At 53.2% G+C, this 12,645-nt stretch overlaps 1 protein-coding gene across 6 annotated transcripts in view; it reads right to left on the bottom strand.

The window, feature by feature from the left end:
• The window catches only part of LOC135102075 (ecdysone-induced protein 74EF-like), a 30,358-nt gene that overhangs the window by 17,189 nt on the left and 524 nt on the right, over positions 1-12,645 (bottom strand). For 3 of the 6 annotated variants that reach the window (XM_064006773.1, XM_064006776.1, XM_064006771.1), the window contains exon 1: positions 12,435-12,645. This exon is cut by the window's right edge. In XM_064006773.1, the coding sequence (XP_063862843.1) occupies positions 12,435-12,645 (211 nt within the window). Of the gene's footprint in view, positions 1-2,174; positions 2,563-8,405; positions 8,812-12,434 lie in introns of those variants that run through there. The other 3 variants (XM_064006772.1, XM_064006770.1, XM_064006775.1) reach the window with 3 other exon arrangements.

Below are 12,645 nucleotides of genomic sequence, written 5' to 3'. Positions count from 1 at the left end.
TCGAGCACACACACACACCACACACGCACACACACACACACACACACACACGGCTTCTATATCCAGTAAAAAATGTCGGACTGCTATGCAACGTTCAAATCCACCACCCTTCCACCTCTTCCCTCCCTCCTGTCCATCCACCACTAAACGTACAGTCCCTTCCTCAATAATTCCCACAGTCCTTCTCTTCCCTTCCCTTCCCTTCCCTTCCTCTCCCTGACATAACACTTCAAACTTCCTCCCTCCATTCCACTGTTGTTGTCGTTGTTACTATTTGTTGTTAGTATTCGTAGAGTAACACCGGATGTGTCTTTTCTTTTTTAAGTTACGAACGTTTATTATTCAGACCAAGTGTGCGTGTGAGTGTGTGTGCTGTGTGATGTGTGTGTGTGTGTGTGTGTGTGTGTGTGTGTGTGTGTGTGTGTGTGTGTGTGTGTGTGTAACCTTATTACCTTAGTGGTGGTGGTGGTGGTGGTGGTGGTGGACCAAGTTACTTTCACCACCACCAGCAGTACGCAACCCAAGACACAAGGCCGCCTCCCCCACCCTCCCTCTTCCACTTCCCCTCTCGCCATATGAGGGAAGAGGAGGGAGAGGGAGACGTGGAGAGGAGGGGGGAGGGAGAGTGAATTTGTTCTCAGTCGTTCCTGTTCACCTACGCTCGTTTGTTTGTATGAGTTTGTTATACTCCCCCCCCCCACTCTCTCTCTCTCTCTCTCTCTGATATGTGCTACTAAAAATGAAGTGTGTGCGTGCGTGCATATGTGTGTGTGTGTGTGTGTGTGTGTGTGTGTGTGTGTGTGTGTGTGTGTGTGTGTGTGTGTGTGTGTGTGTGTGTGTGTGTGTGTGTGTGTGTGTGTGTGTGTGTGAATCAGCGCCAGGTGAGGTCACTGACTAAGCAAAGACTGAATAAAAATAAAGAAAAAACACAAATAACGTGACCTTTGATGACGTAATCCAGGATACACCTTCCCTCTTCGCAAGTCAGGTGAGGGAGCGGCAAACACACCGTACTTCACCACCTGCAGCGCCTTCAGGTAGACTTAAACATTACCTGGCACCACCACGAGAGAGAGAGAGAGAGAGAGAGAGAGAGAGAGAGAGAGAGAGAGAGAGAGAGAGAGAGAGCGAGAGAGAGACGAGAGAGAGAGAGGCTGTTACATCTGAGCCGTCACAAGGACAGCACGTGTGGTAGCGAATGAGCGGCGTAGGCGCGGAACGAGAAAAAAAAAAAAAAATACGGAAGCGTGAACAAGTGCGCGTGGCGGAGGAAGAGACGGGGAGAGGGGAGAGGGGAGAGAGGGAGAGGAGGGAACGAGCACTGTATACAAACAAAGGCCTAGAAACAACATCCCAAAAAGTCGAGGGAAAAAGAGGAGTACGAGTATGAGAGTGAGAGGGGCGAGAAAGAGAGAGAGAGAGAGAGAGAGAGAGAGAGGAGAGAGAGATGAGAAGAGAGAGAGAGAGAGAGAGAGAGAGAGAGAGAGAGAGAGAGGAAAAAGGCACGGAGATAATGAAGACCTGTCAGGTGAGACAAATGCATCCCCGGTGACAGGTGCATGGCGCGGGAGGGTACACGGGCTCCAGGGGCTATGAGACCAGGTACTCGGCCTCCACGGGTATAAAGAGACAGCTTGATCTATTTTCTCTACTGTTTCCCCACTTCACCCCCCTCCCCAACCCGCTGTCCGCCTCGATTTGCCTTCCTCTTCTCCCCTCCCTATCTCCTCTCCTCTCCTTCGTCGTCCCTCCCCCTGCCACGCTTGTCTCCCAGGGACACTTCAGACGCCTCAGTGATTTCGGTTTTTGCTTCAATATTTGTAATACACGGAAGATGAACGTGTGTGTGTGTGTGTGTGTGTGTGTGTGTGTGTGTGTGTGTGTGTGTGTGTGTGTGTGTGTGTGTGTGTGTGTGTGTGTGTGTGTGTGTGTGTTGAAGAGTTAGATGCATTCAGTCCTTACACAACAACCATTCCAAGTTACAAACACTTTACATACATATATACATACAAGGGAAGGTGTTTTCACTCATCAATACAGACCCAAACAACTAAGTATAAAAAACACAGCATGTACACACAACACACTTAATGGAAGTGAAAAGTTTGCGTGAACAAATATTTTTAAGCCATTTATAGAGCGAGCAAACAAACTCCCCAACTCTCATAACGTACTCGTGTGATCGGCGCGCGTCCGGCAGCTCAGCCTTCCTTCCAGGCCTCCTCGCCGCGCACACCCGGACGTGGGCATTCAGCGGCCAAGTGACAAATGAGCCGCTGCCCGTCACCGGTGGGGCCTCAACTCCCCTTCAGCACCCGAGATCTCCCTCACCTCGCCCGGCACGCTATCTACACTGCCCTCCCTTCTATGGTATCTTATCACCATCGTTATTATTATTATCATCATCATTACCATTTACTTGCCCTTTCAATTGCAGCAATATATTGAAGTGGCAGAGATGAAGGTGGAAAGCGACAACCTGCCCAGCAGGTCATAGTCATGGTCACCGGTAACCTGCCCGCGGGTGACACTCTCCGCCGCAATGCCACCGCCGCCGCCACCACCACCACCACCACCATCACCACCGCCACCGTGTAGACCGGTTGTAAACAAAGCGGAACACAGGAAACCTGATTTTAACCTGTTCGATCCGATGGAATGGAAATAAAAAATAATTGAAGTAACTTTATCGGAAAGCTGACAGACGTGAGGGGAAGGGGCGGGGGGATGGAAGAGGGAGCGAAGCAGGCGACGAGACAACTCATTCCGTCTTGGTGTGTCAACAAGACGACTGCGCCGGCCAAGGCACGAGGCTCAAGCTGACCACTGAGTGAGACTGGCGAGGCTTTGACGAGGACCTCCGTCTTTTCACCTTGACTTGCAGCATGAGTGTGTGCAGCAGGGCAGTGGAAGGTGGGGGGGTGGCTTGGGAACCGCAATGCTGCTACACAATCCGGAGGTAGTGAGAGTGCCTGGCTCGTCGCCGCATCCCGGACTTAGCGAGAGGCGCCTCGCAGGACGCGGGGGGCGCCGTGTGCACTTCCTGCAGACACCACAAATACGAATTCTGGGCTGGGTGAGGCCTAGCGACGATGAATTAGAGATGGAAAGAGAGGAATAAATAAAAGATGAAGAAAAAAAAGAGAGGCTTGGCACCCGCGCGGCAAAGTGTGCCAGTGGGTCAGGCGAAAGTGGCTGGCTGGCTGGCTGGCTGGTGGGGGGGATGGAGGGGGTAGGATGGAGGAAGGGTTGAGGGAGGGAGAGCCGTTGAGCAACCCCTCCACATCCTAAACCCCGCCAGCCTCCCTCCTGACGCCCGCCACCGGCGCCTCACCTCAAGTTCAGCGTAATTGTTACTTATTCCCCTCGAGCACCTCAGCCTCGGGAGGAAATCAGCACGCCAATCAGTATGCGGGGCCCCGGCGGGCGCAGGACGTGGAGGAACGCTGTAGGAAAGAGGAACACCGCCGCCATATAAAGAGACGTGGTAGGCCGAGGGAGTAGATCAAATAAGTGACAGTTCCCTCTTGGTCTAAGCGTGACAATGGAGAAGAGTGGAGGGGGATAGCCAGTCAGGGTGAGGGGGGGAGGGAAGGACGCTGACGCAGGAGGTCCGTACACAATGAGGAGGCGAGGAAGGAAGAGGAGGGAAAGTTTTGTTATGTTGTTCCTCTATTAAGGTATTTCCTTCAGCCGCAACCCCCACGCTGACAAACACCCCCTCCTTCCATCATTACTGGCGTTGTCATCATCGTCATCACCACAACTACAGCCTACTAACTAACCTCAGCCACCACCGCAATTACCTCTAACCTTCTACAGCGCGCGCACACACACACACACACACACACACACACACACACACACACACACACACACACACACACACACACACACACACACACGTGAAGGGTTCAACGACTCGTCAGCTGAGAGCGAGGTCAGTCATGGCTCAAATGCTGGTGATTATGTGTGTGTGTGTGTGTGAGGGTCACAATGCCACTGGGACTCCCACACAATCATCTGACTCACGATCCGCCGTGCGCTATGAATAACTGTCGCCGATGTTTCGTGTCATCAAGAATATGATTCAATAGTAATAACAGTAATAATAATAATAAAAATAAAAATAATAATAATAATAATAATAATAATAATAATAATAATAATAATAATAATAATAATAGAAAAAAAAAACGAGATGCAAGAGAAGAGCGAGTTTCTTGTTCACGTGTTAATTAAACCCTGTTGACACTTGGCGTGATAGGACGAGACGGTGGCTGCAGCAGAGGCCTCGGTTCTCGGCCACCTCGCCTTGAAGGGAAGGAAGGAGGGAAGGAAGAAAGAGCGGGGACTGGGAAAGGAGGGAAGGGAGGAGCAGAGAGGGACGACGGCAACTTTCCCTCTCACTCACTGACACAACCCGAGGGCCGCCGCGTTCCTATTGGTCCACCCCGTTTGCTGACGTCACCGCCGGATTCTTTGACGTAATAGGACAAAAAAAAGTTAAACACACCAGCGGAGAAGCAGATAATACTCCGGATGGATTTACGTGGATGTATAAAAGGCGCTCCCCAAGTAGTAGTGGTGGTGGTGGTAGTGGTGAATCTTGAGGGAAAGGAAGAGGGGAGAATCAGGAGTGAGGGGGTTAGGAAGGGGAAGCACCGCCGCTCTCACTCACTCACAAAAACGGAGGTCAGAGAGAATCGAGGACCGTCTCACTTTCTGCTGGTTTGCATAACACGAGGCATAAAGTGACTTCCTTCTCGCTGTGTGTGTGTGTGTGTGTGTGTGTGTGTGTGTGTGTGTGTGTGTGTGTGTGTACGTATAACTATGCAAGCAAGAGTTTGTCCTTGTCAAACCACCCACCCCCCGCCTCCATGCTGACTCAATAGTAACCTGCTGATGCCCTCTGAATGGTGCTGACGCTGCCGCGGAGACCTCACTGACACGGCTGCCACTCACGCAGGCTTCCGGCTGACCCAACTCTCTTCGCTTGCTCCTCACAACTTCCGCCTCGAGACTGGCCAACCACAAGAACCCTCACTGCGTGCCCTCGCCCCGCCTCCCTGCTTCTCTCTCGCACGAGACACCATCTCCAACACTTCCGAGAGGAGCGTAAAAGAAAACAAAGACGCACAGACAACCATCATTTAAACGCGCCTCCCCACGTCCAAGGTCCGCCCGCCCGCAAACCATCTTCGATATCATTAGTGCGGGGGCTCACTTGGCTAAAATAGCGGGACACAAAAACAGCGTTCTCTTGGCGTGCCCGAGAGGTGAGCTGGCACGGGGAGGGATGCTGGCTGGAGGAAAGGAAGAGGGAGGGAGAGGAGGTGGTGGAGTGAAGGGAAATGAAGGCACGCGTGGAAATAATTCAGTATATTCCACCTGTTTCCCTTCTCCTGATCCAACAGCATGCCAGGCCACGTACACCTGTCCGCACGTGTCTGCCTTGGCGTGAATGGACGAGGGAAGGGCGGCAGGTGAGGAAACACTCAGCCGGGAAAGTGGACATCTTTCAAAATGTTGGTAAAAAAGCAAAATAACATAAATGATGAAGGTTACATGCAAGTAGTAAGTTTGGAGAGAGAGAGAGAGAGAGAGAGAGAGAGAGAGATGAGAGAGAGAGAGAGAGAGAGAGAGAGAGAGAGAGAGAGAGAGAGAGAGAGAGAGAGAGAGAGAGAGAGACCGGCATGTCAGTTGGAAAAAAAGTAAGCTGACAAGTACGGGTGAGTACAAGGCCAAGGGGAGGGAGGGAGGGAGGGAGGGGCCATGACGGAAGGGAAGGTAGGTATGGCAAGATGTGAGATATTCGAGGGACAGCGATCGCGGTGACGCGTGGCGAGTGCCGGGCACGGCCTCGAGTTTACCTGTCGGGCAGGGCTGAGCTGACTTACCCACCTGGCACTTGGCACGGTGCCGCTCTTACCGCCCATGACTCTGACTCACCGATCAGACACCCTCCCTCTCCCCTTAATGTTGACTGGTGGTCCTCAAGCCTTCCCTAATGGAGAACATGACTGCCGCCGACAGGTTTTGAAGGATGTCAGTAAAGAGTTAGGTGCAAAATTCTTTTCCTCTTCAAGCCTCCACCTGACGACCTCGGCGATGGTCCGGCAGGTGTGGCCTCCAAGGTGACCCCAGGCTGACCCAGGCAATGCGTGGGGGCCGAGACCTTGAGCCTGCTGTGCCCCCTGTTTCATAACGGATCCTCCGAGGAAACACACAGCTGTAGCTATTAACATTCCTCCTGAGGACGAAGTCAATCAGATGACGTAACCTTCCGCCTCTCCCCATCGTGACCCATCTCCGTCGTCGCCGACACCTCTGCCACGTGAGCGTCTTGGCCAACACTTCGCCTCAAACGCCAAATCCGGAGAGAAAACTGTTTCCTCAAAGCCACGATCTCTAAATTTTCTCTTTTCTTCCGAGATATTTTTACGCCATACGCCAAATGCAGGCGCTGTGGAGACGAATGTGCGGGAGGCGCCTGGACGAGGAGGCGCGGGCAGCATGAGGCGGTGGAGAAAGGATTACTGGTCACGTCAGCGGATCCTCGTGGTCAAGGAATAAAACAAAAGGGTTTGCAGAGAATGTAAAACCGACCACAAGTTTTACTACAGGCTCAGTCTTTTGACACAAGCCTTTCTTTGTCCACGAGTCGGTGCATCCCCCGTGCCGGGAGGGAGCTGGACCTTGGCGGCGGCCAGTGAAAGCCTCGCCTCGGCACAGCGGCGAGACGACCTCCATCTAGGGTCGGTGAGGGGTGAATGGGACTAAGGTGCTGCATGGGAATTTCACGCGACTCAGAACATGTACACATTTATATAATATCTGGGAGGGGAGTGCGGGGGGGGCGGCGCACCTCTGGCAGCGCGGGTTTGTTTACTTGGTGCCCGTTTTCCTGCAGCCAGACCCGAAGAGGCGCCAACCGGAAGCGTAACTTTGGCGCCAACACCTGTGCCCCCTCCCCTCCCGGCGGCCGCACCCCGCCAAACACTATAACACCTGACACTCGAATCAGCGGTCACAAGACGCTTCCTTCACACCCGCATGTGCCCCGCCCGGCGGTGCGGCACGCGCCGAGGGCCCTCCACTGGAGCACAGAGACCCTCCAATCCCGCAAGAGGCGCCCCGCGTGGCAGAGAGGCTAAATTCGGACCTGTGGGAGTATTTTAAGCTCAGAGTTTCCTTATACAAGGTGAGGAGGAGGGGGACGGGAAGGGGGTCGAGGGAAGATAGGAGGGACTTGTCTATTGATCCACTCGGCGGGCTGTCCTTCGTGTTACTCCTTTGAACCTTGTGGCGCCACGGAGACACGGCAGGGAGTGCCTCCTCCCTCTCGCTGAGTTTGTTCGTGTGTGTTCATATATATATACATACATATATATATATATATATATATATTATATATATATATATATATATAGTATATATATATTATATATATATATATATATATATATATATATATATAATTATATATATATATATATATATATATACACACACACATAGAGAGAGAGAGAGAGAGAGAGAGAGAGAGAGAGAGAGAGAGAGAGAGAGAGAGAGAGAAGAGAGAGAGAGAGAGGAGAGAGAGATGGAAGAGAGGAGAGAGAGAGAGCGACATGTCAACGCACCGGGTTCAAAGGCTAAGTCCACCACCCACCTCCTCCCTCACACAGACGAGAGGAGGGAAGAAAAGAACATCGAAGGGGAAGAGGAAGCGGAGGAGGCGGAGGAGGAGGAGGAGGAGGAGGAGGAGGAGGAGGAGGAGGAGGAGGAGGAGGATGAGGGAGGGAAGTAGACAGTGCCATACGCGCCAGCGCCTCTTATATCACCTGCCCTCCTGACCCTCGCCGCTCGTCTACCCGTCAACACACGCCCACGCCCCGGCAAGCCACCGCTGCTAGGGACAACGGGACGGCCGCCTCGTGAGCGCTTCACGGCGAGGGGGGGAAAACGAGGGTGAGTGCCACGGTGGTGACGCCTGGCACCTCCCTTCGCCCAACGCTTGCTGGCAGGCGGGCAGGTTGGTGGTGGTGGTGGCGGTAGTGGTGGTGGTGGCGGGCAGGGGTTCAGCTTACAAACTCACTTCCTTGTTGCTTGCCCACCCAACCCTGCCTTACCTCACACCCTGGCTTCCCTCACGCCTCCTGGCTCACTCACACGCCTCTCACGTCATACCAGCTTGCTCACACCCCGCTTTTTTCTACCTCTCTCGCGCCTGTACGCCTTCCTGGAAACCCTGACTCGTCCACACGCACGTATCGCCCGCGAGACATGCGAGCATAACAGTAAGGGAAAGACAATCCGCAGAAAGGAAGAGTTCCGACAACAGGAAAAGATAATAAAAATATAAAAGAGCGCAGGAGGAAAGGAGGAAAAAGGAGGAGACTTACCGCAGCGGTCAGAGGGACAAGAAGATGGATGAGATAACTGGGCCGGGGCAGTGGGCGTGAACCCTCCATCCTTCCCCCTCACCCACCCCCCACCCCTGCCTCCCGCCGCCACCTCCGCGAGACCTTGGTGAACTTTGGGGCTCAGAGGCACAATGGCGAGCTCCCCGGGAATGTATTTTTTCCTATACTTAGATTTATACGCTGCTTTATATTTCAGGCGATACTGGTAACAGAGGTAAAGGTAAAGGTTGTTTGTGTCGTTGTAGCACAATAAGTACTCCTCGCCAAGGGTAATTTCGTGTGGTATGAGAGCAAACATCCCTAAGGTGACCCGGGAGGGACTGTGACAGCTCGAAAGGGGAAGAGTGTGTGGCCTGTCTGCCGCGCCGCTATCACACACTTCCTTCCCCTGACACCGCCCTCCGCGCCCCGCCCCGCCCCGCTGGCCTACTTCTGGCTGCCCGCTATCCTGGCATTGCTGGGAATGAAAAAGCACACACGCACGCACACACACAAGCACGCACACACACACACACACACACACACACACACCACACACACACACAACACACACACACACACAACACACACACACACACACCGTGGTATTGATTCCTATAAACATGCAAGCAGGGACAGTCCTTTTCCGACCCAACACCCACGCACATGGCCATATAACACGCACATGTAAACATAGGAGCGTACACTCACCTCACACACACACACACACACACACACACACACACACACACACTACACACACACACACACACACATCAGTGACTCATGGCCCTCAGGTTGCCTCGTGGCCCTCCCTCCTGGTGGTGCTGCTGCTGCTGCTGCCTGGCTAACCCAATTCTGCAGGTGGATCAGGTATTAATAGTCCCGGTATGTAGCATCGGGCAGGTGACGGCTGGGGCCTATGCGTGGGGCCAGGGGGCAGCAGGCAGAGCAGGTAGGCCAGCGATACCTTGGAGGTGCGGATGGCCTACTTCAAGCCTACCGCCGGAATTTCGAGGATGTGCATGGGCCGGGCATTCATAAAGCTTCCACTTCCCTTATTTTTCCACCAGGCGCCGCCCCCTCCCGACCCGTCAGCACCGGGGGCGTCTCCGTTCCGGAAGTGAGTTACACCACCACCACGCCTTCCTCCTTCCCGCCTCCTCCGAACCCACAAAGATGGCGGTTCTTTGTCACTCGGACGATACGAGAGAGAGAGAGAGAGAGAGTGAGAGAGAGAGAGAGAGAGAGAGTGAGAGAGAGAGAGAGAGAGAGAGAGAGAGAGAGAGAGAGAGAGAGAGAGAGAGAGAGAGAAAAGAAGGAAATGAGGCTAAGAGTGGGTGAGGGAGTGTCGGGAGGGGGTCCTACCTGTCCCATCCGGCCTAGTTTTAAACTGCCATCCCCGCCACAAGAAGCCCGCATCCACCACCAACTACCACTACCACTACTACTACTACCTAACTAGAATACGCGGGCGGATGTCTCCCTGACATGAACACTGACGAGAATACTTGCTGGTCTTTGCCACCGTCGCTCCATAGGAAGTAATTACGCTGAGCAGCCACTCCTGACTTAACTTGACCAACTTCCGGTGGGAGAGAGGAAGGGATTGAGGGAGGAGGTGAAGCCAGAGACGGCGGGAAGGTGTGGGGGAGGCAGTTAAGTTTATACTGGAGGAGGAGACGAAAACAAGAACGAAAAAAAAAAATGTAGAAGTAGAAGAAGTGATGACAGCAGCAGTAATGGTGATAGTAGTAGTAGTAGTAGTAGTAGTAGTAGTAGTAGTAGTAGTAATAATAATAATAATAATAATAATAATAATATAATAATAGTAGTAGTAGTAGTAGTAGTAGTAGTAGTAGTAGTAGTAGTAGTAGTAGTAGCAGCAGCAGTAGTAGTAGTAGCAATAACAGTAATAGTCCTCGGCACCATAACCCAACTCATCGCCTCTAGGAACACCTTCACGTCCCCAGCGGCCCAACCCCGCCCACGTCCCGCCAGCCGACCCGCCGCCGTGCTCCTCCCGGTCACAAAGGCGGGAGTCCTCCACCACCCGGCCATCACCTGCCTCTCTGCTTATCCTGAGTGACCTAATTTTAAACGGCTCAGTTCCGCAATTTATGGGATTCTGACGAAGGGGCGGGGGCGAGGGTCCTTCCACATATCCTCTCTCTCTCTCTCTCGTTCTCAGAAAACAAGGTTGCTATTAGTACTGAATACCTCACCTGCCAGTATCTCGATTCGCTTGGACCCAAAATACTCCTCTCCTGCCACGCTTAGACATGAATGAAGTGATAAACTCTCTCTCTCTCTCTCTCTCTCTCTCTCTCTCTCTCTCTCTCTCTCTCTCTCTCTCTCTCTCTCTCTCTCTCTGTGTGTGTGTGTGTGTGTGTGTGTGTGTGTGTGTGTGTGTGTGTGTGTGTGTGCCGGTCGCCATTGCTCGTGGGATTCAAATGATACCAATGCTCAGGGTCACTCCTCTAATTTGATTTAACGACAAGTGGACGACGAGGCGGAAGGAAGGCAAGGGGCTGCGTCACGGAGGCGAGAGAGAGAGAGAGAGAGAGAGAGAGAGAGAGAGAGAGAGAGAGAGAGAGAGAGAGAGAGAGAGAGAGAGAGAGAGAGAGAGAGAGAGAGAGAGAGAGGCGTGTATAGGAAGTGACGGGAGTGGCGGCGCAGTGAAGGAAATGTTGTGCGGAGGCGTGAGTGAAGGTACAGAGGGAGTAATGGAGTGAGAGTAAAGGGAGTGCGCGAGGAGGTGGTGGTGGTGGTGGTGGTAGAGTGAGTAAAGTGGTGAGAGTAAAGGGAGGTTGTGAGGGGAGGAAGTGAGTGAAGGGAGGGAGTGATGGGGAGGCAGGGGGAGTGAGAGTGAGAAAAGCGAGGAGGGAGAGTAAGGGGGGTGAGAGTGAAACTAGGAAGCGCGAGGCGACGACCTAAGTTGTACACGAGGCAAGGTGAGCTGTAACCCACCTACGAACGAACACACACACGCACATATACAAACGAATTTCTCCGAACCACACACACACACACACACACACACACACACACAAACGGGACCCTCCGCAGCCTCTTGAAAGACGCTGTTAGACCACATTCAACCAGGAAAAAAAGTAGAAAAATAAACCAGAAAAAAGTGGGATCGTGTGGCGGCGATGGTGGTGGCGGGAAGTAAAAGTGAGAGAGGCTATCGGGGGCGGCGGGGTGGTGTGGTAACTGCTGCTTTGGCACACCACCGATTCCGGCAGCGAGGCGAAGTGGCACAAGGTCACCCACCAACCTCCCTCCCTCCCTCCTCCATTCCTCCTCTCCTCCACTTCCCTCCCTCCCAGCCAGTCAGTCAGGCGTCCCAATCACCCAGTAGCTTCAGTATGACGGGAGTCTTTAAGGATAATTAGACACATGGAGGCTACATATGAAGATATTTCCTATATACGGAGTCGAGGCATAACAAAGATTCACAACACGCCGTTCACTGCTCACATTGCAACACTGCCAAGACACATCATGCCCCTACTCTAACAAAACATTTCCTCCCCCTTCCCCCCCATCACCGCCTTCCGCTCCTCTCACATGTCCCCCCACATTCACCTGCCTCCTCCTCCTGCCCCACACCTCTACCCCCTCACCCTAGCAACTGGACTGCAGCCTACACCCCCATCCCACCACCCCCAGATATGGAAATAACCCTCTTTCACTTTCTAGAGTCACTTGTGCTACGTTAAGGTCATGAGCTGCCCCGCCGCCTGACCTGACCCAGCACTGACCGACGAGGAAGTGAGGCAGCTAAAAGTGAACTGAAACATAATGAGAAGCTCACACACACACACACACACACACACACACACACACACACACACGCCAACAGGTTCTCACTTCACCGTCCCATCCCCCCGCGGGTAGGTTTTGCAGCGAGCGTCAGGTGATGGTAGTAACCTGATTATGGCACTAGGGCAGGGCAAGGCATGAGGGGAGGGACACACATACACCGGGAGGCCAGGTGGAGCCAGTGCCACTACTACTACTTACGGTATCTCCTCATCATGTCCTTTTTGTACGCTTTGGCGGATTTGTGGGACGCCCGCTGAGAGTCCGAGTCGTCGGAGTCATGAGGGCTGCTAGTGTCCCGGTAGTCTCGGTAATCCGGACTGAGAGACTCCCTGTAGTAGTCGGGGCTCCTGGGCGGGGAGGGGCACCTAGTTCGGTTGGAGATGCTGAGGTCGAGAGGCGCCTCATCGTA

The sequence above is a fragment of the Scylla paramamosain genome, chromosome 7, assembly GCF_035594125.1.
Source record: "Scylla paramamosain isolate STU-SP2022 chromosome 7, ASM3559412v1, whole genome shotgun sequence".
Taxonomy (NCBI): Eukaryota; Metazoa; Arthropoda; class Malacostraca; order Decapoda; family Portunidae; genus Scylla; species Scylla paramamosain.
This window is presented reverse-complemented; position numbering and strand designations above follow the sequence as displayed.